This window comes from Orcinus orca, chromosome 18 (genome assembly GCF_937001465.1).
Source record: "Orcinus orca chromosome 18, mOrcOrc1.1, whole genome shotgun sequence".
NCBI lineage: Eukaryota > Metazoa > Chordata > Mammalia > Artiodactyla > Delphinidae > Orcinus > Orcinus orca.
Genome location: NC_064576.1, coordinates 27,981,606 through 28,004,878, shown reverse-complemented (window position 1 = coordinate 28,004,878; position 23,273 = coordinate 27,981,606). Strand labels below are relative to the sequence as shown.

Sequence of the window (23,273 nt, the reverse complement as noted above, 5' to 3'; positions counted from 1 at the left end):
AATGAGTGGTACTAACATTTATGGACACTCTTCATCCTCTGCTTTCTCTTCTGGTGAGTAGTGCTCATCCCGGTCACCATAGTTGTCCATGGTGGTGACCTTATTCCAAACCCTGAGTTCTGTATTTATGTTGCTGACCCAGATCCTTATTTATCTGTCTCCCCAGCACCCCCATTTAGAATGTCCTAGGCTATTTTCAACTTCCTCCCCAAATGTGCTATTTCCTGCCTTCTCTCTTTTCTCTCATTTAGGCAAGATCACCTTTCTGGAACCATTTTTTTTTTAACATCATTATTGGAGTATAATTACTTTACAATGGTGTGTTAGTTTCTGCTGTATAACAAAGTGAATCAGCTATATGTATACATATATCCCCATATCTCCTCCCTCTTGCATCATCCTCCCTCCCACCCTCCCTATCCCACCCCTCTAGGAGGTCACAAAGCACCGAGCTGATCTCCCTGTGCTATGCGGCTACTTCCAACTAGCTATCTATTTTACATTTGGTAGTGTATGTTTGTCCATGCCACTCTCTCACTTTGTCCCAGCTTACCCTTCCCCCGCCCCGTGTCCTCAAGTCCGTTCTCTATGTCTATGTCTCTATTACTGTTCTGCCCCTAGGTACTTCAGTACCATTTTTTTTTTTTTTTTAGATTCCATACATATGTGTTAGCATACAGTATTTGTTTTTCTCTTTCTGACTTACTTCACTCTGTATGACAGTCTCTAGGTCCATCCACCTCACTACAAATAAATCAGTTTTGTTTCTTTTTAAGGTTGAGTAATATTCCATTGTATATATGTGCCACATCTTCTTTATCCATTCATCAGTTCATGGACACTTAGGTTGTTTCCATGTCCTGGCTATTGTAAATAGAGCTGCAATGAACATTGTGATACATGACTCTTTTTGAATTATGGTTTTCTCAAGGTGTATGCCCAGTAGAGAGATTGCTGGGTCATGTAGTTCTATTTTTAGGGTTTTTTTTATTTTTTATTTTTTTTATTTTTAGGTTTTTAAAGAACTTCCATACTGTTCTCCATAGTGGCTGTATCAATTTCATTCCCACCAACAGTGCAAGAGGGTTCCCTTTTCTCCACACCCTCTCCAGCATTTATTGTTTGTAGATTTTGTGATGTTGGCCATTCTGAGATATCACAATGAGGTGACACTTCATTGTAGTATTGATTTGCATTTCTCTAATGATTAGTGATGTTGAGCATCCTTTCAAGAGTTTGTTGGCAATCTGTATATCTTCTTTGGAGAAATGTTCATTCAGGTCTTCTGCCCATTTTTGGATTCGGTTGTTTGTTTTCTGATATTGAGCTGCATGAGCTCCTTGTATATTTTGGAGATTAATCCTCTGTCAGTTGCTTCATTTGCAAATATTTTCTCCCATTCTGAGGGTTGTATTTTCATCTTGTTTATGGTTTCCTTTGCTGTGCAAAAACTTTTAAGTTTAATTAAGTCCCATTTGTTTATTTTTGTTTTAATTTCCATTTCTCAAGGAGGTGGATCAAAAAGGATCTTGCTGTGTTTTATGTCATAGAGTGTTCCTCCTGTTTTCCTCTAAGAGTTCTATATTGTCTGGCCTTACATTTAGGTCTTTAATCCATTTTGAGTTTATTTTTGTGTACAGTGTTAGGGAGTGTTCTAATTTCATTCTTTTCATGTAGCTGTCCAGTTTTCCCAGCACCACTTATTGAAGAGGCTGCCTTTTCTCCATTGTGTATTCTTGCCTCCTTTATCAAAGATAAGGTGACCATATGTGCGTGGGTTTACCTCAGGGCCTTCTATCCTGTTCCACTGATCTATATTTCTGTTTTTGTGCCAGTACTATACTGTCTTCATTACTGTAGCTTTGTAGTATAGTCTGAAGTCAGGGAGCCTGATTCCTCCAGCTCTGTTTTTCTTTCTCAAGATTGCTTTGGCTATTTGGGGTCTTTTATGTTTCCATACACATTGTGAAATTTTTAGTTCTAGTTCTGTAAAAAATGCCATTGGTAGTTTGATAGGGATTGCATTGAATCTGTAGATTGCTTTGGGTAGTATAGTCATTTTCACAATGTTGATTCTTCCAATCCAAGAACATAGTATATCTCTCCATCTGTTTGCATCATCTTTAATTTCTTTCATCAGAGTCTTATAGTTTTCTACATACAGGTCTTTGGTCTCCTTAGGTAGGTTTATTCCTAGGTATTTTACTCTTTTTGTTGCAATGGTGAATGAGAGTGTTTCCTTAATTTCTCTTTCAGATTTTTCATCATTAATGTATAGGAATGAAAGAGATTTCTGTGCATTAATTTTGTATCCTGCTACTTTACCACATTGATTGATTAGCTCTACTAGTTTTCTTGTAGCATCTTTAGGATTCTCTATGTATAGTACCATGTCATCAACAAACAGTGACAGTTTTACTTCTTCTTTTCCTGTTTGTATTCCTTCTATTTCTTTTTCTTCTCTGATTCCTGTGGCTAAAACTTCCAAAACATTGTTGAATAATAGTGGTGAGAGTGGGCAACCTGTCTTGTTCCTGATCTTACCAAAAATGCTTTCAGTTTTTCACCATTGAGAATGATGTTGGGTGTGGGTTTGTCATATATGGCCTTTATTATGTTGAGGTAAGTTCCCTCTATGCCTACCTTCTGGAGGGTTTTTATCATAAATGGGTGTTGAATTTTGTCAAAAGCTTTTTCTGCATCTATTGAGATTATCATATGGTTTTTCTCCTTCAATTTGTTAATATGGATTATCACATTGATTGATTTGCATATGTTGAAGAATTCTTGCATTCCTTAAATAAACCCCACCTGATCATGGTGTATGATCCTTTTAATGTGCTGTTGGATTCTATTTGCTAGTCTTTTGTTGAGGATCTTTGCATCTATGCTCATCAGTGATATTGGTCTGTAGTTTTCTTTTTGTTTGTAACATCTTTGTCTGGTCTTGGTATCAGGGTGACAGTGTCCTCATAGAATGAGTTTGGGAGTGTTCCTCCCTCTGCTATATTTTGGAAGAGTTTGAGAAGGATAGGTGTTAGCTCTTCTCGAAATGTTTGATAGAATTCGCCTGTGAAGCCATCTGGTCCGAGGCATTTTTTTTTGTTGGAAGATTTTTAATTACAGTCTCAATTTCAGTGCTTGTGATTGGTCTGTTTATATTTTCTATTTCTTCCCGGTTCAGTCTCGGAAAGTTGTGCTCTTCTAAGAATGTGTCCATTTCTTCCAGGTTGTCCATTTTATTGGCATATAGTTGCTTGTAGTAATCTCTCATGATCTTTTGTATTTCTGCAGTGTCAGTTGTTACTTTTTCTTTTTCATTTCTAATTCTGTTGATTGAGTCTTCTTCCTTTTTTTCTTGATGCATATGGCTGATGGTTTATCAATTTTGTTTATCTTCTCAAAGAACCAGATTTTTAGTTTTATTGATCTTTGCTATCATTTTCTTCATTTCTTTTTCATTTATTTCCAATCTGATCTTTATGATTTCTTTCCTTCTGCTAACTTTGGATTTATTTTGTTCTTCTCTCTCTAATTGCTTTAGGTGTAAGGTTAGGTTATTTATTTGAGATGTTTCTTGTTTTTTGAGGTAGGATTGTATTGCTATAAACTTCCCTCATAGAACTGCTTTTGCTGCATCCCATAGGTTTTGGGTTGTCGTGTTTTCATTGTCATTTGTCTCTAGGTACTTTCTGATTTCCTCTTTGATTCCTTCAGTGATCTCTTGGTTATTTAGTAACGTATTGTTTAGCCTTCATGTGTTTGTGTTTTTTACTTTTTTCCCCCCTGTAACTGATTTCTAATCTCATAGCGTTTTGGTCAGAAAGGATACTTGATACGATTTCAGTTTTGTTAAATTTACCAAGGCTTGATTGTGACCCAAGATATGATCTATCCTGAAGAATGTTCCCTGAGCACTTGAGAATAAAGAGTATTCTGTTGTTTTTGGATGCAATGTGCTATAAATATCAATTAAGTCCATCTTGTTTAATGTATCATTTAAAGCTTGTGTTTCCTTATTTATTTTCATTTTGGATGATCTGTCCATTGGTGAAAGTGGGGTGTTAAAGTCCCCTACTATTATTGCATTACTGGCAATTTCCCCTTTTATGGCTGTTAGTCTTTGCCTTATGTATTGAGGTGCTCCTATGTTGGGTGCATAAATATTTACAATTGTTATATTTTCTTCTTGGATTGATCCCTTGATCATTATGTAGTATCCTTCTTTGTCTCTTGTAATAGTATAGTTTATATTTCAAAGTTTTTTTGGTCTGATAAGAGAATTGCTACTCCAGCTTTCTTTTGATTTCCATTTGCATGGAATATCTTTTTCTATCCCCTCACTTTCAGTCTATATGTGTCCCTACATCTGAAGTGGGTGTCTTGTAAACAGCATATATACAGGTCTTGTTTTTGCATCCATTCAGCCAGTCTATGTCTTTTGGTTGGAGCATTTATTCCATTTACCTTTAAGGCAATTATCAATATGTATGTTCCTATTACCATTTTCTTAATTGTTTTGGGTTTGTTATTTTAGGTGTTTTCCTTCTCTTGTGTTTCCTGCCTAGAGAAGTTCCTTTAGTATTTGTTGTAAAGCTGGTTTGGTGGTGCAGAATTCTCTTAGCTTTTGCTTGTCTATAAAGGTTTTAATTTCTCAGTCTAATCTGAATGAGATCCTTGGTGGGTAGAGTAATCTTGATTTTAGGTTTTTCCCTTTCATCACTTTAAATATGTCCTCCCAATCCCTTCTGGCTTGCAGATTTTCTGTTGAAAGATCAGCGTTTACCTTATGGGGATTCCCTTGTATAATATTTGTTGTTTTTCCCTTGCTGCTTTTAGTATTTGTTCTTTGTATTTAATTTTTGATAATTTGATTAATATGTGCCTTGGTGTGTTTCTCCTTGGATTTTTCCTGTATGGGACTCTCTGCTCTTCCTGGACTTATTGACTACTTCCTTTCCCATATTATGGAAGTTTTCAACTATAATCTCTTCAAATATTTTCTCAGTCCCTTTCTTTTTCTCTTCTTCTTCTGGGACCCCTATAATTCAAATGCCAGTGTGTTTAATGTTCTCCCAGAGGTCTCTCAGACTGTCCTCAATTCTTTTCATTCTTTTTTCTTTATTCTGCTCTGCTGTAGTTATTTCCACTATTTTATCTTCCAGGTCACTTATCCGTTCCTCTGCCCCAGTTATTCTGCTATTGATTCCTTCCAGAGAATTTTTAATTTCATTTATTGTGTTGTTCCTCATTGTTTGCTTGCTCTTTAGTTCTTCTAGGTCCTTGTTAAATGTTTCTTGCATTTTCTCCCTCTATTTCCAAGATTTTGGATCATGTTTACTATCATTACTCTGAATTCTTTTTCAGGTAGACTGCCTATTTCCTCTTCATTTGTTTGGTCTGTTGGGTTTTTACCTTGCTCCTTCATCTGTTGTGTATTTCTCTGTCTTCTCATTTTGCTTAACTTACTGTGTTTGGGGTCTCCTTTATACAGGCTGCAGGTTCATAGTTCCCGTTGTTTTTGGTGTCTGCCCTCAGTGGGTAAGGTTGGTTCAGTGGGTTGTGTAGGATTCCTGGTGCAGGGGACGTGTGCCTGTGTTCTGGTGGATGAGGCTGGATCTTGTCTTTCTGGTGGGCAGGAATGTGTCCGGTGGTGTGTTTTGGGGTGTCTGTGAACTTAGTATGATTTTAGGCAGCCTCTCTGCTAACGGGTGGGGTTATTTTCCTGTCTTGCTAGTTGTTTGGCATGGGGCATCCAGCACTGGTTGTTGAGTGGAGCTGGGTCTTAGCATTGAGATGGAGGTCTCTGGGAGAGCTCTCCCTGATTGATATTACATGGGGCCAGGAGGTCTCTGGTGGACCAATGTCCTGAACTCGGCTCTCCCACCTCAGAGGCTCAGGCCTGACACCCGGCCGGAGCATCAAGACCCTGTCAGCCACACAGCTCAGAAGAAAAGGGAGAAAAAAAAAGAAAATAATTAAAATTTTAAAAAAATTATTAAAATAAAAAAATTAAAAGTAATAAAAAAAGAAAAGAAATGAGCAACCAAACCAATAAACAATTCCATCAATGATAACGAGCACTAAAAACTATTAAAAAAAAAAGGACAGATAGAACCCTAGGACAAATGGTAAAAGAAAACCTATACAGAGAAAATCACACAAAGAAGCATACATATACACACTCACAAAAAGAGAAAAAGGAAAAATATATATATTATATATATAAAATAAAGGAAGAGAGCAACCAAATCAATAAACAAATCTACCAATTATAGTAAGCATAAAAACAGAAAAAAATTAGATGAAGAAAGCAAACCCCAAGTCTACAGTTGCTCCCAATGTCCACCTTCTCAATTTGGGATGATTCGTTGTCTCTTCAGGTATTTCACAGATGCAGGTACATCAGGTTGACTGTGGAGATTTAATCCACTGCTCCTAAGGCTGCTGGGAGAGATTTCCCTTTCTCTTCTTTGTTTGCACAGCTCCTGGGGTTCAGCTTTGGATTTGGCCCCGCCTCTGCGTGTAGGTCGCCTGAGGGCATCTGTTCTTCGCTCAGACAGGACAGGGTTAAAGGAGCAGCTGATTCGGGGGCTCTGGCTCACTCAGGCCGGGGGGAGGGAGGGGTACGGAGTGCGGGGTGGGCCCGCGGCGGCAGAGGCCGGCGTGACGTTGCACCAGCGTGAGGCGCGCCGCGCGTTCTTCCGGGGGAGTTGTCCCTGGATCCCGGGACTCTGGCAGTGGCGGGCTGCACAGGGTCCCGGGAGGGGAGGTGTGGAGAATGACCTGTGCTAGCACACAGGCTTCTTGGTGGCGGCAGCAGAAGCCTTGGCGTCTCATGCCTGTCTCTGGGGTCCACGCTGATCGCGGCGGCTCGCACCCGTCTCTGGAACTCCTTTAAGCGGCGCTCTTAATCCCCTCTCCTCGCGCACCAGGAAACAAAGAGGCAAGAAAAGTCTCTTGCGTCTTCAGCAGGTCCAGATTTTTTCCCAGACTCCCTCCCGGCTAGCCGTGGTGCACTAGCCCCCTTCAGGCTGTGTTCACGCTGCCAACACCAGTCCTCTCCCTGGGATCCGACCTCCGAAGCCCGAGCCTCAGCTCCCAGCCCCCGTCCACCCCGTCGGGTGAGCAGACAAGCCTCTCAGGCTGGTGAGTGCTGGTCGGCACCGATCCTCTGTGCGGGAATCTCTCCGCTTTACCCTCAGCACCGCTGTGGCTGCGCTCTCCTCCGTGGTTCCGAAGCTTCCCGCCCCCCGCCCCCTCACCCATCCTCCGTGTCCACCAGTGAAGGGGCTTCCTAGTGTGTGGAAACCTTTCTCCTTCACAGCTTCCTCTCACTGGTGCAGGTCCCGTCCCTATCCTTTTGTCTCTGTTTTTTCTTTTGCCCTACCCAGGTACGTGGGGAGTTTCTTGTCTTTTGGGAGGTCCAAGGTCTTCTGCCAGCGTTCAGTAGGTGTTCTGTAGGAGTTGTTCCACATGTAGATGCATTTTTGATGTATATGTGGGGAGGAAGGTAATCTCCACATCCTACTCCTCCGCCATCTTAAAGGTCCCCCCCTGGAATCATTTTTGATTCTTTCATGTCTTGACCCCTTTGTGTAGTATTAGGCACATATGGATTAAATGTCTAAAATGCCCTGCACACCCCCACGACCTCACCCCAGTTCAGACCATCATTGGTTCCATCACAGGTTATCAGAATAGGTATCCAGATTGACTTACACTCCTCATCTCTCCCCCCAGCAGACCATTACTACCCATCACTGCCAGAGTTTTCTTTCTACGATTCTGCTGGAAAAATCACTTCACCTGGCTCCCCATTGCCTGTTCAATTATGTATAACCTCATTCAATGCCTTTGATAACCTGCCTCCAACCTAACGTTCCTTAGCAATTTCTGACTTCACCCTTACATTTATCCTACATGCAGTACCAAATTTAATCACTTTCTTTCTGTAGTTTCCAGAGCCTCTGCCTTTCTTTATACCATTCCATCCACATGGTGGCCTTTTCCAACCTCAAGGCCACCATATCCATCCATCCAAGTCCTACCCATTTTTCAAGATCCAGATCACATACCACCTCCTCTGTGAAGTCTTCCCTGAGTGATCCAGTGAGATGTGACTTCTGCCTCTCTAAGCTATTACAGCTCCATTATTCATATTATATAACAACTAATCATATTTGGTATAGTTTCGTGGTATTTATGTAAATGTCTTATCTTTATTATCTCTTTAATCTCTTAGAGCAGATATTTTGTCCTACCATCTGTCATCTGCAAAGTCTGACACAATGTTTTGTGCAAAGTAGAAGTGTTTATATAGTAGATAATGGTAAAACAATGATGAGCAGTGAGAAAAGCCTGAGTATAAACATTCCATAGTTTAAATCTTATGCCTACAAAATTTTTCCTTGTTTAATGGAATTTAGCAGTGCTAAGAATGTTATTAAGGATTGCAGTCTCAGTCAAAGAACTGAAGAGAAGAAACAGAAGTGACACTTAGCTCTTTGCTGCAAACTCATGGACAAAGTAGTAGCTCTAGATCCAGACAGAGATAGTCGAAAGTATCCTGAATGTTTTCATTTCTTTGTTGTCTAAGTGCCTAGATCTCTAATTTTATTTAATTATTTTTGTTTGAGGTAATATTTTATTTTTAATAGGGATTGGACAGTTTTTTGGACTGGATAGATTTTTGGTGGGTGTTTAAGGGAGAGATAGGTGAGCGATGCTGAAGGGCACTTATGGTTTGGCACAAGTCCAACAAAAACAGTGAAAGCTGCAGTTAGTTTAACTTTCCTGTCCCCTCTCCCTCACCAGGATGCACGAATTCCACAGCCAGATACGTTCTTCATGGGGAGAAGCTGTTGCTTTGACGTGGGCCAGGGGAAATGTCTTTTGCATCGATAGCTGAGAATCGTTACTGTGGACTGTCTAGAGGGATGAGACATAGCTGTATTTATCTTAGTTGCTTTGTAATACTCCTTTGAAAAATGAACTCTTACTCCTATCTGACTAAGAGCATTTAATTTATTGTAAATGCAATGGTGAAATTTAATATCCAAAGCTTTCATCAATTTAAGGCCATTTTGAAAACTCAACTCCTTTGTTCAGAGTGCAGCCCCCATTTCACTTAATTTCCCACAGAGTGTCTTCTCATGATTTATGTTAATTTTCTCGTGGAAGCCCAAATCCTGATCTCATCATTGTGACTCACCGGTCAGAAAGGTCTAGGGCTAAAATTTACAGAGTTTGCTCTTTCCCTTGGGGACATGGAACAGATTTGTAGCCTCAGTGTTGGAAGGTAGAATTTCAAATAAGAAATGACAATGCAGCATTGTGTCAGGGCACTGGGTAGTATTTGTCTCACACAAGAATAGAACGTTAATCCATTTTTTGTCAGGGTCAGCAACTTTCACATTTCTATATTTATTCTCAGCTTCAGTTCTTCCATTGAATATGCAATATTACGTGAAACGATTCATCTCTGTGATGGCTGTTGATTGAATGAGTTTTTCAGATTCCTGAGAGAGCTGTTCCAGTAGTTATTCTGGTTATCTGCTATGCCAGGCATCTTCTAAGCACATTACTGACTCAACGACCATAGCTCTCTAAGGCTGAGCCAAAGTCTTGGTGCCTCTAAATTCAGTTTAAAAAATAAATATAATGAGCATTTTTAAATGAAAAAATTAATATCGACTGGAAACTGTTTACTATAATTGCCAAAATTAAATTGAGAGTTTATGACATGCCAGGTATAATCCTAATCACTTTCTATTCATTAATTTATTGGTTCTTTTCTGAGGTAGGTACAATTAGTATTCTTATTTTACAGATGAAAATAATTGAGGGAGCAAGAGGTTAGGTAACTCACCCAGAGTCACCAACTAATAACTACCTGACTAGAATCCAGGTATCCCTAACTTGGGAACCTGAATGTCTAACTACCAAGTTACTTGGCCTCATGGCCTCCTGGTCAACATCAATGATGACTTGAGAAGAAAGAGGAACATTCAGGAAGTGTGAAAAATATTTGAGGCTAGAGCAGGAAGAAGGGAAAACCAAGACTTGTGAACTGGAAAACTGGGTGAGGAAGGCAAGAGAAATGGGGGTGAAGTGGGTGGATAGAAGGGTTGAGGAGAGGATATATTGTGAGGAGCAAACAGGAATGAAAAACCACTGCAGCTGCCTTCCTTGGGGAGAAGGCTGAGCTCCTGTGGTTCTAAGGAATATTCCAGAATCCAGGGGGTTAGCTTAAACAAGTAGCTCCTGAAGAAGCAGTCAGTAGAGTCTTTACAGTTTTCAAGTATGGAAGCAGGAGAGCAAGTGTAGCTGAACTGGAATAAGGGAGAGTAAAGTTGAAGAGAGAAGCCAGACTTACTGATAAATGAGTGTTTTCCAATAGCTGCTTTGTGCAAGTACATTATGCAAAGATAGAATCTATAATTAGTCAACATACCTGTATTTGTTGATTCAAGTAAAACCTGTATTAAGCATCTACTGTGTGAAAAACCCCGTATTAAACACTGAAGAGGATCCAATATAAAATACATTTCGAAATTTTAAGTGGTGTGTGTGTGTGTCTGTGTGTGTGTGTGTGTGTGTGTGTGTGTCTATGTACACTAGTATCGGTAGAAGCAAGGACATTAACATGAGACAAGTGTATGATTACTATATTACAAAGTATAGCAACGTAGGTACCGTAAAGGAGATACAAAAATCCAAAACGCTGCAAGGCTTCCAAAAATGTAGGGGACTCTACTCAGTTAAAGAACTGGGAAAGATTTCTTGGCGAAAGGGGTGTTTGAGGAGAGCTTTGAAAGATAGAGAGGATTTTCGTGGATGATAAATGTGGGACATACGTTGAACTTCAGAGAACTCAGAAATAGTTGTTTTAAGCTGAATCTGCCCCAGGATTTTACTAATGTAAGATATTCTTTTCTCTCCCCAAAGTGAAGACTTAGATAATCTCAACAAAATAAACAAAAACTTGAATAGGTAAGATTTTAAAACATCTATTTTTTTGCTTTATTACTGAATTTGCTTTGTTATTTTTCAGTATTTGAGCATGAGGACCCATATACTGGGCTAGTCAAAAGCGTCCTACAAATCTTGAATAAAAAGCTTGCAGAAATCGTTTCATCATTGTTATAAATGGTTATTACAATTTAAAGACACTAATATTGAAGTGTCTTTGATTTTCACACACCAGTGTTTAGTAAGGCAGTTATAAAAATAACCACATTTCTCTTCCTGAAATGCTAATATATTAGTATGTAAACAATTTTGTTTGGTCACTGAATGCTTGTAGTTGAACCACTACAAAAACCACTCATCTTCTTAGTTAACATTATCTCCTTATTGTGAGTCATTTGTAACTGCATAACTTAAAGATCATATTAATTGAGGTTTGTGTTAGAGGTCTGTGCAATTTTAGTTCTCTCTCTGTTACTTGGCACACTAACATACAAAACGGGCAGGGACCAAAGTGAAGAAGAAACAAAGCAAATGTCCGTTTTCTTATCTATAAAGAGAGGAGGCATTAGATTAAGAATCAGACTTCATGGCCTACTGGGACCAGGCAGGGATAGATGAGTGAAGGGAGCTGGCTCTGTATCATAGAGGGAGCGCCCTGACCGGGAGAGCCCAGCTGTTTCTCAGCTCCAGCTGATGTTGCCACGTGAGAATTTGAGCCTAAAATTGCAGGACACTTTCAGGAGATCCTGAAATTCCAGGTGTCTACATGTCATGGCCAGCTTTGTAAATATTGGTCCACATAAAAAACAAAAACACTCCATGAACCCAAACAACACATCCATGAACCTATTACAGCTTGTAGATCCCCAGTCTGTGTCTTTTCTTTTCTTTAAGGTCCACTGCAATTTAAATTTTGAGTCTAGGAAGATACCTGTTTGGAATAAAGTGATTTCAAGAATTGTAGCTCATCTTTCCTAACCAGCTATTTTTCCTGTCTTAGGTATAAACTTACCTATGTTTTTATGAGTTAAGTATCCATTATTGGCACTGATGAGACTCTTTGTTCAATACATTTAAAGAAATAAGGGTATTGATGGTCTCTTTAGAGCAAATCTTAAGGCAGAGCCAACAGAAAAAATGTAAGTGTGTCTGTCTCTAACCTGAAAATATTATCTCCCAGATTGCTTGTTTTATTCTTTCAGACATTATTAGCTGGAAGGGAGTTATGTCCTCTGGCATAAAAATGTCCTAGCAGATGGGGCAGTGCACTCAGTATTGTAAATTTAGTTCGGACATGATTGCCCAGAAGGATTTCTGCTGCTCTATTCAGTAAGAGTAAATGAGCAATTCATGAAAAATTTTTACTGTATCTGACCTTTCAAGATACCACACAATTTTATTTCAATATGCAGTCTTTTATTTGAATTTCTTTGTGTTTTATAGACCCAAAAGCCTTGAAAATCTCATTGTTGTGAATACCCAGACAGACAAAGATGGCAAAGGGTAAGATTTGACTGAGACTCATACAGGCTTCTTTGATTGAGTCCTAAACTGTATGCCATTTCCTGGGGGAGACCCCCTGCTCAAGACAAAAGTCAGACAGGCTGGTGGAAGAGGCACTTTATCAGGGTCAGGAGATGGGTCGGTGTCTTGGTACTGGCTCTGCCACCAACATCAATCTGGGTGACCCTGGACAAGTAGCTTAACCTCTGGAGACCTCTGTTTCCTCAGTCCATAAAATGAAGGGTATGATCTAGATGGTCTCTAAGTTCCCTTTTACATCTAAAAGTGAAAGAAATCAAACTGACCATTACAAGCAGTGAACAGTAGGCTGGTTTATGAACTAAATATATTCACTATAGGACATATTGATACTGGGAGCATAGCCTCTCACCACTGAAGTCTTTCTAAGGGACTGAGGCATTTTTCAGTTGGAATCTTGATTGAGTCACTTCATATGTATATCACTCAGATATATGTGTAAACATCTCAAGGTCAAAAGCCATGCTTTTATTTATTTTGTATCATAAAAAAGATTAATTAATGATCAGTAACCATTAATTTAAAGAGCATTTAAAGAGGTTAACTTATAGTTTTAGACTGACACTGATATACTAGAAAATGAATTACTACTGACATTATTTTTCATGTTGAAAGAAATCAAACTTTTGACAGTTTCATTAAAGAAAATCCCAGAACAATCAAGAATGACAAAGGATAAAGATTTCTGAGGTCTCTACTGCTTTTTCTCCAGATTGGCTGTTTATCTTGTATTCAGTGTGTCATTACATTTGCCTTTTCCTACCATGATGATTATTTCTATTGTCCTGGTTATCTTTAAAAACCATTGATCTGTGCCAAGCTGTGCACAGATGGGTATTCTAGCATTCCAAGTCAAACTCTGCAGTATGCCTTCTTAACCCTCTCTGATGTAGAACACAACAAAGTCTATATAACGAAAAGTGGGGGCAATCACAAACTCCATTCAGACACTGAACACTTATTACCAACATATTACTATAATGTGAATGTGCAAACATTATTACAGGTGATTTTTTTTCCAAATGGGGAACAGATGAAGTGGAAAGCAGTCAGTTCTCTGTAAGTGGTTGTATGAGTTTTACAGGAAAAGATGAGATTTCAGGTTTTTTAAGAAATGAACTTTGGAAAATGAAATTAAACATCCTCTAGAAGGAATAAATAGCAGAATAACTGGGGCAGAGGAACAGATAAGTGACCTGGAAGATAAAATAGTGGAAACTACCACAGAGAAGAATAAAGAAAAAAGAATGAAAAGAATTGAGGACAGTCTCAGAGACCTCTGGGACAGCATTAAACGCACCAACATTCAAATTATAGGGATCCCAGAAGAAGAAAAGAAGAGAGGGACTGAGAAAATATTTAAAGACATTATAGTTGAAAACTTCCCTAATATGGGAAAGGAAATAGTCAATCAAATCCAGGAAGCACAGAGAGTCCGATACAGGATAAATCCAAAGAGAAACATGCCAACACACATATTAATCAAACTATTAAAAATTAAATACAAAGAAAAAATATTAAAAGCAGCAAGTGAAAAACAACAAATAACATACAAGGGAATCCCCATAAGGTTAACAGCTGATCTTTCAGCAGAAACACTGCAAGCCAGAAGGGATTGGCAGGACATATTTAAAGTGATGAAAGGGAAAAACCTACAACCAAGATTACTCTACCGATCAAGGATCTCATTCAGATTCAATGGAGAAATTAACACCTTCACAGACAAGCAAAAGCTAAGAGAATTCACACCACCAAACCAGCTTTACAACAAATACTAAAGGAACTTCTCTAGGCAGGAAACACAAGAGAAGGAAAACACCTAAAATAACAAACCCAAAACAATTAAGAAAATGGTAATAGGAGCATACATATTGATAATTACCTAAAATGTAAATGGTTTAAATGCTCCAACCAAAAGACATAGACTGGCTGAATGGATACAAAAACAAGACCCGTATATATGCTGTCTACAAGAGATCCACTTCAGACCTAGGGACACATACAGACTAAAGAGGGGATGAAAATGATACTCCGTGCAAATGGAAATCAAAAGAAAGCTGGAGTAGAAATTCTTATAGCAGGCAAAATAGACTTTAAAATAAAGACTATTACAAAAGACAAAGAAGGACACTACATAATGATCAAGGGATCAATTCAAGAAGAATATATAACAATTGTAAATATTTATGCACCCAACATAGGAGCACCTCAATACATAAGGCAAAAGTTAACAACCATAAAAGGGGAAATCAACAGTAACACAATCATAGTAGGGGACTTAACACCCCACTTTCACCAATGGACAGATCATCCAAAATGAAAATAAATAAGGAAACACAAGCTTTAAATGATGCATTAAACAAGATGGACTTAATTGATATTTATAGGACATTCCATCCAAAAACAACTGAATACACTTTTTTCTCAAGTGCTCATGGAACACTCTCCAGGATAGATCAAGCCTTGGTAAATTTAAAAAAACTGAAATCGTATCAAGTATCTTTTCTGACAACAATGCTATGAGACTAGATATCAATTACAGGAAAAAAACTGTAAAAAAAATACAAACACATGGAGGCTAAACAATACACCACTTAATAACCAAGAGATCACTGAAGAAATCAAAGAGGAAATCCAAAAATACCTAGAAACAAATGGCAATGAGAAAATGATGACCCAAAACCTATGGTATGCAGCAAAAGCAGTTCTATGAGGGAAGTTTATAGCAATACAGTCCTACCTCAAAAAACAAGAAACATCTCAAATAAATAACCTAACCTTACACCTAAAGCAATTAGAGAAAGAAGAACAAAAGAAAATCCAAAGTTAGCAGAAGGAAGGCAATCATAAAGATCAGATGAGAAATAAATAAAAAACAAATTAAGGAAATGATAGCACAGATCAATAAAACTAAAAGCTGGTTCTTTGAGAAGATAAACAAAATTGATAAACCATCAGCCATATGCATCAAGAAAAAAAGGGAGAAGACTCAATCAACAGAATTAGAAATGAAAAAGAAAAAGTAACAACTGACACTGCAGAAATACAAAGGAACATGATAGATTACTACAAGCAACTATATGCCATAAAATGGACAACCTGGATGAAATCAACAAATTCTTAGAAAAGCACAACCTTCCAAGACTGAACCAGGAAGAAATAAAATATAAACAGACCAATCACAGCACTGAAATTGAGACTGTGATTAAAAATCTTCCAACAAAAAAAAGCCTAGGACCAGATGGTTTCACAGGCGAATTCTATCAAACATTTACAGAAGAGCTAACACCTATCCTTCTCAAACTCTTCCAAAATATAGCAGAGGGAGGAACACTCCCAAACTCATTCTACAAGGACACCGTCACCCTGATACCAAGACCAGAAAAAGATTTTACAAAAAAAAGAAAACTACAGGCCAATATCACTGATGAGCATAGATGCAAAAATCCTCAATAAAATACTAGCAAACAGAATCCAACAGCACATTAAAAGGATCATACACCATGATCAAGTGGGGTTTATTCCAGGAATGCAAGAATTCTTCAACATACAGAAATCAATAAATGTGATACGCCATATTAACAAATTGAAGGAGAAAAGCCATATGATCATCTCAATAGATGCAGAAAAAGCTTTTGACAAAATTCAACACCCATTTATGATAAAAACCCTCCAGAAAGTAGGCATAGAGGGAACTTACCTCAACATAATAAAGGCCATATATGACAAACCCACAGCCAACATTGTTCTTGATGGTAAAAAAATGAAACCATTTCCACTAAGATCAAGAATAAGTCAAGGTTGCCCCCTCTCACCACTCTTATTCAACATAGTTTTGGAATTTTTAGTCATAACAATCAGAGAAGAAAAAATAATAAAAAGGAATCCAAATCAGGAAAGAAGAAGTAAAACTGTCACTGTTTGCAGAGGACATGATACTTTAGATAGAGAATTGTAAAGATGCTGCCAGAAAAACTACTAGAGCTAATCAATGAATTTGGTAAAGTAGCAGGATACAAATTTAATGCACAGAAATCTCTTTCATTCCTATACACTAATGATGAAAAATCTGAAAGAGAAATTAAGGAAACACTCCCATTTACCACTGCAACAAAAAAGAATAAAATACCTAGGAATAAACCTACCTAAGGAGACCAAAGACCTGTATGTAGAAAACTATAAGACTCTGATGAAAGAAATTAAAGATGATACAAACAGTTAGAGAGATATACCATGTTCTTGGATTGGAAGAATCAACATTGTGAAAATGACTATACTACCCAAAGCAATCTACAGATTCAATGCAGTCCCTATCAAACTACCAATGGCAGTTTTCACAGAACTAGAAAAAAAAATTTCACAATGTGTATGGAAACTCAGAAGACTCCGAATAGCCAAAGCAATCTTGAGAAAGAAAAATAGAGCTGGAGGAATCAGGCTCCCTGACTTCAGACTATAATGCAAAGGTACAGTAATGAAGACAGTATAGTACTGGCACAAAAACAGAAATATAGATCAATGGAACAGGATAGAAGGCCCAGAGATAAACCCACGCACATATGGTCACCTTATCTTTGATAAAGGAGGCAAGAGTATGCAATGGAGAAAAGACAGCCTCTTCAATAAGTGGTGCAGGGAAAACTGGACAGCTACATGTAAAAGAATGAAATCAGAACACACCATACACAAAAATAAACTCAAATTGGATTAAAAATCTAAATTTAAGGCCAGACACTCTCAAAATCTCAGAGGAAAACACAGGCAGAACACTCTATGACATAAACCACAGCAAGATCCTTTTTGACCCACCTCCTAGAGAAATGGAAATAAAAACAAAAATAAACAAATGGGACTTAATGAAACTTAAAAGCTTTGGCAAAGCAAAGGAAACTATAAACAAGATGAAAAGACAACCCTCAGAATGGGAGAAAATATTTGCAAATGAAGCAATGGACAAAGGATTAATCTCCAAAATATACAAGTAGCTCATGCAGCTCAGTATCTAAAAAACAAACATCCCAATCCATAAATGGACAGAAGACCTAAATAGACATTTCTCCAAAGAAGATATACAGATTGCCAACAAACTCTTGAAAGGATGCTCAACATCACTAATCATTAGAGAAATGCAAATCAAAACTGTAATGAGGTATCACCTCACACCAGTCAGAATGGGCATCATCACAAAATCTACAAACAATAAATGCTGGAGAGGGTGTGGAGAAAAGGGAGCCCTCTTGCACTGTTGGTGAGAATGTAAATTGATACAGCCATTATGGATAACAGTATGGATGTTCCTTAAAAAACTAAAAATAGAACTACCATACGACCCAGCAATCCCACTACTGGGCATATATCTTGAGAAAACCATAATTGAAAAAGAGACATGTACTACAATATTAATTGCAGCTCTATTTACAATAGCCAGGACATGGAAACAACCTAAGTGTTCATTGACAGATGAATGGATAAAGAAGATGTGGCATATATATACAATGGGATATTACTCGGCCAAAAAAGAAGCGAAATTGAGTTATTGTAATGAGGTGGATGGACCTAGAGACTGTCATACTGAGTGAAGTAAGTCAGAAAGAGAAAAATAAATATCGTATGCTAACACATATAAATGGAATCTAAAAAGAAAACAAAAAAATGATTCTGAAGAACCTAGGGACAGGACAGGAATAAAAACGCAGACATAGGACTTGAGGACACGGGGAGGGGGAAGGGTAAGGGGGGATGAAGTGAGAGAGTGGCATGGATTTATATATACTAACAAATGTAAAATAGATAGCTAGTGGGAAGCAGCTGCATAGTACAGGGAGATTAGCTCTGTGCTTTGTGACCACCTAGAGGGGTGGGATAGGGAGGGTGGGAGGGAGACGCAAGAGGGAGGAGATATGGGGAAATATGTATATGTATATGATTCACTTTGTTATAAAGCAGAAACTAACACACCATTGTAAAGCAGTTATACTCCAATGAAGATGTTAAAAATAATATTAATTAATTAATTAAAAGATAAATAAATAACTGAAGTTTGGAAAGTTCCATACAAGTGGTGGAAATTGGAAAAGTGGGATGAACAACACAAGTCAATCGTGTGGGCTAGGAAGGAGGAGAAAAGAGAAGGGGTTTGTAAGCTGGTATAACTTGATAGCAGCTGGGCTTTGATGCAGAAAAGATGGGTCTGTTTGGTGTGGTAGGGAGAGCCCACAGTTTCTTTTCCTTCTTCCCTGCCTGTCTCCCTTCCTTCTTCCTTACACAGAAAGAACCTCAAATGTCAGCAGTCTTATCACAGTGAAAGACAGAGACAGATGAAAATGGCATTGAACCGGGGGATTTAGAGAGATTAGTTTTCATATTCCCTAATTGTTTTAAGCTATTGGCGTGTGAAAGTTTTATTGGTTGTGGTCAAGTCACATAAAGTACTGGTGTCATCAAAGAGTTATTTCTACCTTTCCCAGGTTACTTTTTATTTAAAATGACTTGTCTAAATTTTCAGAATGTTTAGATTTAAAATGTTGATCATCTGATTTCCACCCTTGATGTGAATGATTTTCATGTTTAAGGAAGACAATATCTCAACACATGTATTAAAGTTAGTTTCTCACCAACCCACCCTCAAAGGACAAAGAAAGCAAAACTGAGATGTGGGGGGGAACGTCTACGTTTAAATTGATTTAATCATAACCGAGTAATGGTTGGGTCCTCACTGTAGGATAGTTAGCATATCAGCATTTGGCATGAGAAGAGCCACTTGAATTAAATATTTCTAAAGACTTCTGATGTTTCAGGTACTGATAATGTCTTACTGCTGTTGTGAAAAATCTACTGTTGAATCTCTCTTTCTCTCTCCGTTGCTGTGCTCTCCCTGCCCCCTCAAATGTTATAAAGAAACCAAGGCCTTGGAAGTCTTATTAAAGTTAATCAAAGGACTGACAAAAACAAGAAAGGGTAAGTAAAGCTCCTCACATAATGGGGCTCTCTTTTTTCATGTTAGATTTTTACACCTTGTTGGAAACGGGAGTGTTACACTTTCCTCTGTCACAGTTGAACTGTTGCAGTTTGGGGCCTATCAGAGATAGTAGTCAGAAAATATGATGAATCCTGTTTCCATAAGACCACATGCTTGAGTTGCACTGAAGTAAGTGCAGGAAAACTTACTGCATAATCTCTTATTCTATATTTTCTTAAATAATTTAAAAATGAGACAAATTTTCTATTTAAAGTAAGAAATAGAAAGGACAAAATTGCAAAGTGAGAGGTGTGTTGGCGAAGATTTTTTAAACTGATTTAAACCAAGTACTACTGTGGAAATTAAAATAGACAAGCTAAGGGATAATTATATTGAAGTTTCTCTGGTCAGTTGGCCCTGGAAACATCTGACATCCTTTCAGGGACATTCTTATTTATATGGTTTTCAGAAAAAATTGAATGCAAGTTAATTGACATAAGGTCTCCATGTTTTTTCCAAAGAATCCAAGATCTCAAAACAGTTATCAAAGCAAATGCTAGGACAGATCAGACTAGCAGAGGGTGAGAACTGCTTTGATGTTTCTAAATCTTGCTTATTTTCTACTGGGTTAATTATGTGATCTTCTCAGTATACTGAAGGGGGTCACATCTTTGAGTTTGGCTTCTCTCTTCTGTGTCTGAACTCTACTGCCCTGAGCTTTACTTTGGAGAGTCTATCTAAATTTAACTTTACCTAGAGCCCAATAGAATCCTATATTATTGATAGGTAACTTTCATAACAAAAATGAATTTAATACCAGTATAATAATCTTCTCCAAAAGCTTGAATTAATCATCAATAATATGGAATGTGTATATAAAAAAATACTGTGGGAATACTTTGAAACTGATCTAATTTTTTTTTAAGAGGTGAAGACCTTGATAATGTTATCAAAGTGAATCCCAAAGAAAGTGAAAACACCACTGGGTAAGACTGATTAGTATCTTTAAATCTGATTTCTGTAAGTGACAATAAGATAAAGTGATTTGGCATTTTAACTTTAGAAATGTGTTTTACTGGCATGGAATTGGATAATAATGATAGGCCACATGACCTTTCCTCCTTGCTCCCAATAAAATTGCTTATTTTTGAAGAATTGCTCCAATGTTTAATAGTAAGTTGCCTTTTCTCCCAGATTTTGATTTAGTTTTAGGGGTGAGTTACTGAATTGAATTTCTTTGGATCTAAAGAAAGCACAATCTTGACAATATTTTAAAAGTGGATCTCCAAAATGACAAAGATAGCCAAGAGTGAGTGTTGACTAAACTACTGAAAATCAACTTCTTTGAGCATGGTGGTCTCAGAAGGCAGCCCAGGGGAGGGGCTGGGCAGATACACACACTGGGAGGAAGAACATCCCACCACTTCTCTTCTTCAGGGCTATGTTGACAAGGCAGCAGTACTCAATCACAATACCTCTGCCATCCTCCACTGCCCCCTTTGGGTTCAAGCTATGCCCCTTTTGGTATTACTCAGTTCATTTTAATGGAGGTGACATGTGTCTCCCCAAGAAGTGTCATTAATTTTCCTACCATGTAAGGTATTTTTTCTTGCTCTTATAATTCACCATAATCTAATTATATTTTAAAAGGGGGAATGGTTGCGTTTATATGAAGACATATATTTTTAAAATTATTTTTCACATTGTTAAACTATTATCATCTTTTACATTATTCTTATTATTTAAAAACAGAATAGGCAATTATATCTGATTTGTTAGATGGAAATTTACATTCTATCTGGATCCAGTATAGAACTTTATCTAACTCAGCATTACTTCAGTGCCACCCATCTGGGGTGTTCTAACAAGATGTATCTGAGGGCAAAGCTGATTTTGTTAAATAACAAGTTTCACGTACACTTATGCATTTTGAGAATGAAACAAAAACATCATATGTTTCTTGTTGGTAAATTAGGAAACTTAAATGGTCTTCAGCTCAAGAAGTAAGAGAAGAATTTTCATTTGCATTTATAGCTTTAAAAATTACATTGATAGAGAACGTGTATACTTACCACTTCTTAATTTTGCCAATCATTGTTCACTTGATCAGTGTTTTATTTTAATGACATTCATTAAAACTCATTTCCTTATTCAAAGGAAAGAAGACCTCAATGGGCTTATTAAAGAGAATCCTGAAACAAATAAAAATATCAAGGGGTAAGTAATTTAAAGCTTTTTATTTCTCCTTTGGCATTTATAAACACATTGGAATTCTGAGTGCTTGCATTCAGGAGAGCAAATTGAAATTCAAACTGAACTGAACTCTTTTTTTCCACATACGTCATATTAAGCAATTCTATATGAGTGATACACAGAAGTGACCTCTTGCGTTTTATTCTCAGGTGACATTTGCTATAAGGTAGATTTTGAGAAATTAAATGAGAATTTGACTACCCTCTCTACTATTTATTTCTTTGTGTGTAAGTGTATGTGTGTGTGTGTGTGTGTGTGTGTGAGTCTGTATGTGTGTGTGCATGTGTAAATAGTGTGTTACATATAAATGTGTGTATATATTAGTGTATATGTATAAGTGTGTTGGTATAAGTGTGTGTGTGTGTATTAATCAGGGTTCTCCAGAGAAACAGAACAATAGAATAGAGAGAGAGAGAGATTTATTATAAGGAATTGGCACATGCCCTTCTGGAGGCTGAGAAGTCTCAAGACCCATCGTTGGCAAGCTGGAGACCCAAGAGAGACAATAGTAGTTCCAGTTCAAGTTTGAAGGCCTGAGGACCAAGAGAGCCCATGGTTAATTTCCAGTCCAAGGGCAAGAGAACAAGGTCTTAGGTCAAGCAGTCAGGCAGGCAAAGTCTCTTCTTAACTCAGCATTTGGTTCTATTCAGTCTTTCAGCTGCTTGGCTATGGCTCACCCGTGTTAGGGACGGCCATCTGCTTTACTCAGTCTACAGATTCACATGTTAATCTCATCCCAAAACACTCACAGACACACCTGGAATAATATTTGACCAAATATCTGGGCACTCTGTGGCCCAGTCAAACTGACACATGAAATTAACCATCACAATGCATATATATATATATATATATATATAAACGTATGTGTGTATGTATAAGTAGTGTGTGTGTATGTGTATGTTTGCATAAATAGCATATATAAACAAGTCTATGTCTGTGGGAGTGTAAGTAGTGTGTGTGGATGTGTTTATGTACAAACTGTGTGTGTACATGTGTACTGTGTTTGTGTGTAGTGTGGGTATGTGTATATAGTGCGGTGTATGTTTAAAGATGAAGAGCTTAACAAAGTGTACCTTGTAAACGAATTACCCTACCCATGAATTGTCAAGTAAATCTGGAAAGCTTATGTCCTCTTGCTTCTTTTTTTATTTTTTAAAAAACAGATGGAACATATCTGAAACTGAGCTTGTTGACGTGTTGCTGAAAAGTATACCAAATAATTCCATGTGGTTTCTTTTGAACTCCTTTCCATTCCATTCACTCAGTATGTGTTATTATGCATTGATTCTAAAATGTGTCACTGATGCCTGCAGGCCCTGTCAGCAGAGCCTGGCTGGCTGAAAGCTGGTGTGTGCTGTCAGGCCATCCTGTTCTCAGCAGCAGTGTGGTTGCAGGCCCAGTGACCCTATGAGTTGCAGACGTGTACAGTTTTGCAACCGACAGACTGAGAAGAGAGCACTGACTTCCTTGGTTACCTGGGTATTTCAGGGAGGTAACTTGAGGTTGGGAGCAGGGAGTCTAAAAGACCCGGGTTCAAATTCTG

At 37.8% G+C, this 23,273-nt stretch overlaps 1 protein-coding gene across 18 annotated transcripts in view; it reads left to right on the top strand.

The window, feature by feature from the left end:
* The window catches only part of SCEL (sciellin), a 140,942-nt gene that overhangs the window by 64,956 nt on the left and 52,713 nt on the right, over positions 1-23,273 (top strand). For 13 of the 18 annotated variants that reach the window (XR_007472993.1, XM_049700982.1, XM_049700991.1 and 10 more), the window contains 4 exons: positions 10,951-10,995; positions 12,418-12,477; positions 20,401-20,460; positions 21,632-21,692. Coding sequence is in view for 17 of the 18 variants with exons in the window: in XM_049700982.1 (XP_049556939.1) it covers positions 10,951-10,995; positions 12,418-12,477; positions 20,401-20,460; positions 21,632-21,692 (226 nt within the window). In the remaining variant the exon portion in view is untranslated. The remainder of the gene's footprint in view (positions 1-10,950; positions 10,996-12,417; positions 12,478-20,400; positions 20,461-21,631; positions 21,693-23,273) is intronic. The other 5 variants (XM_049700987.1, XM_049700989.1, XM_049700978.1 and 2 more) reach the window with 2 other exon arrangements.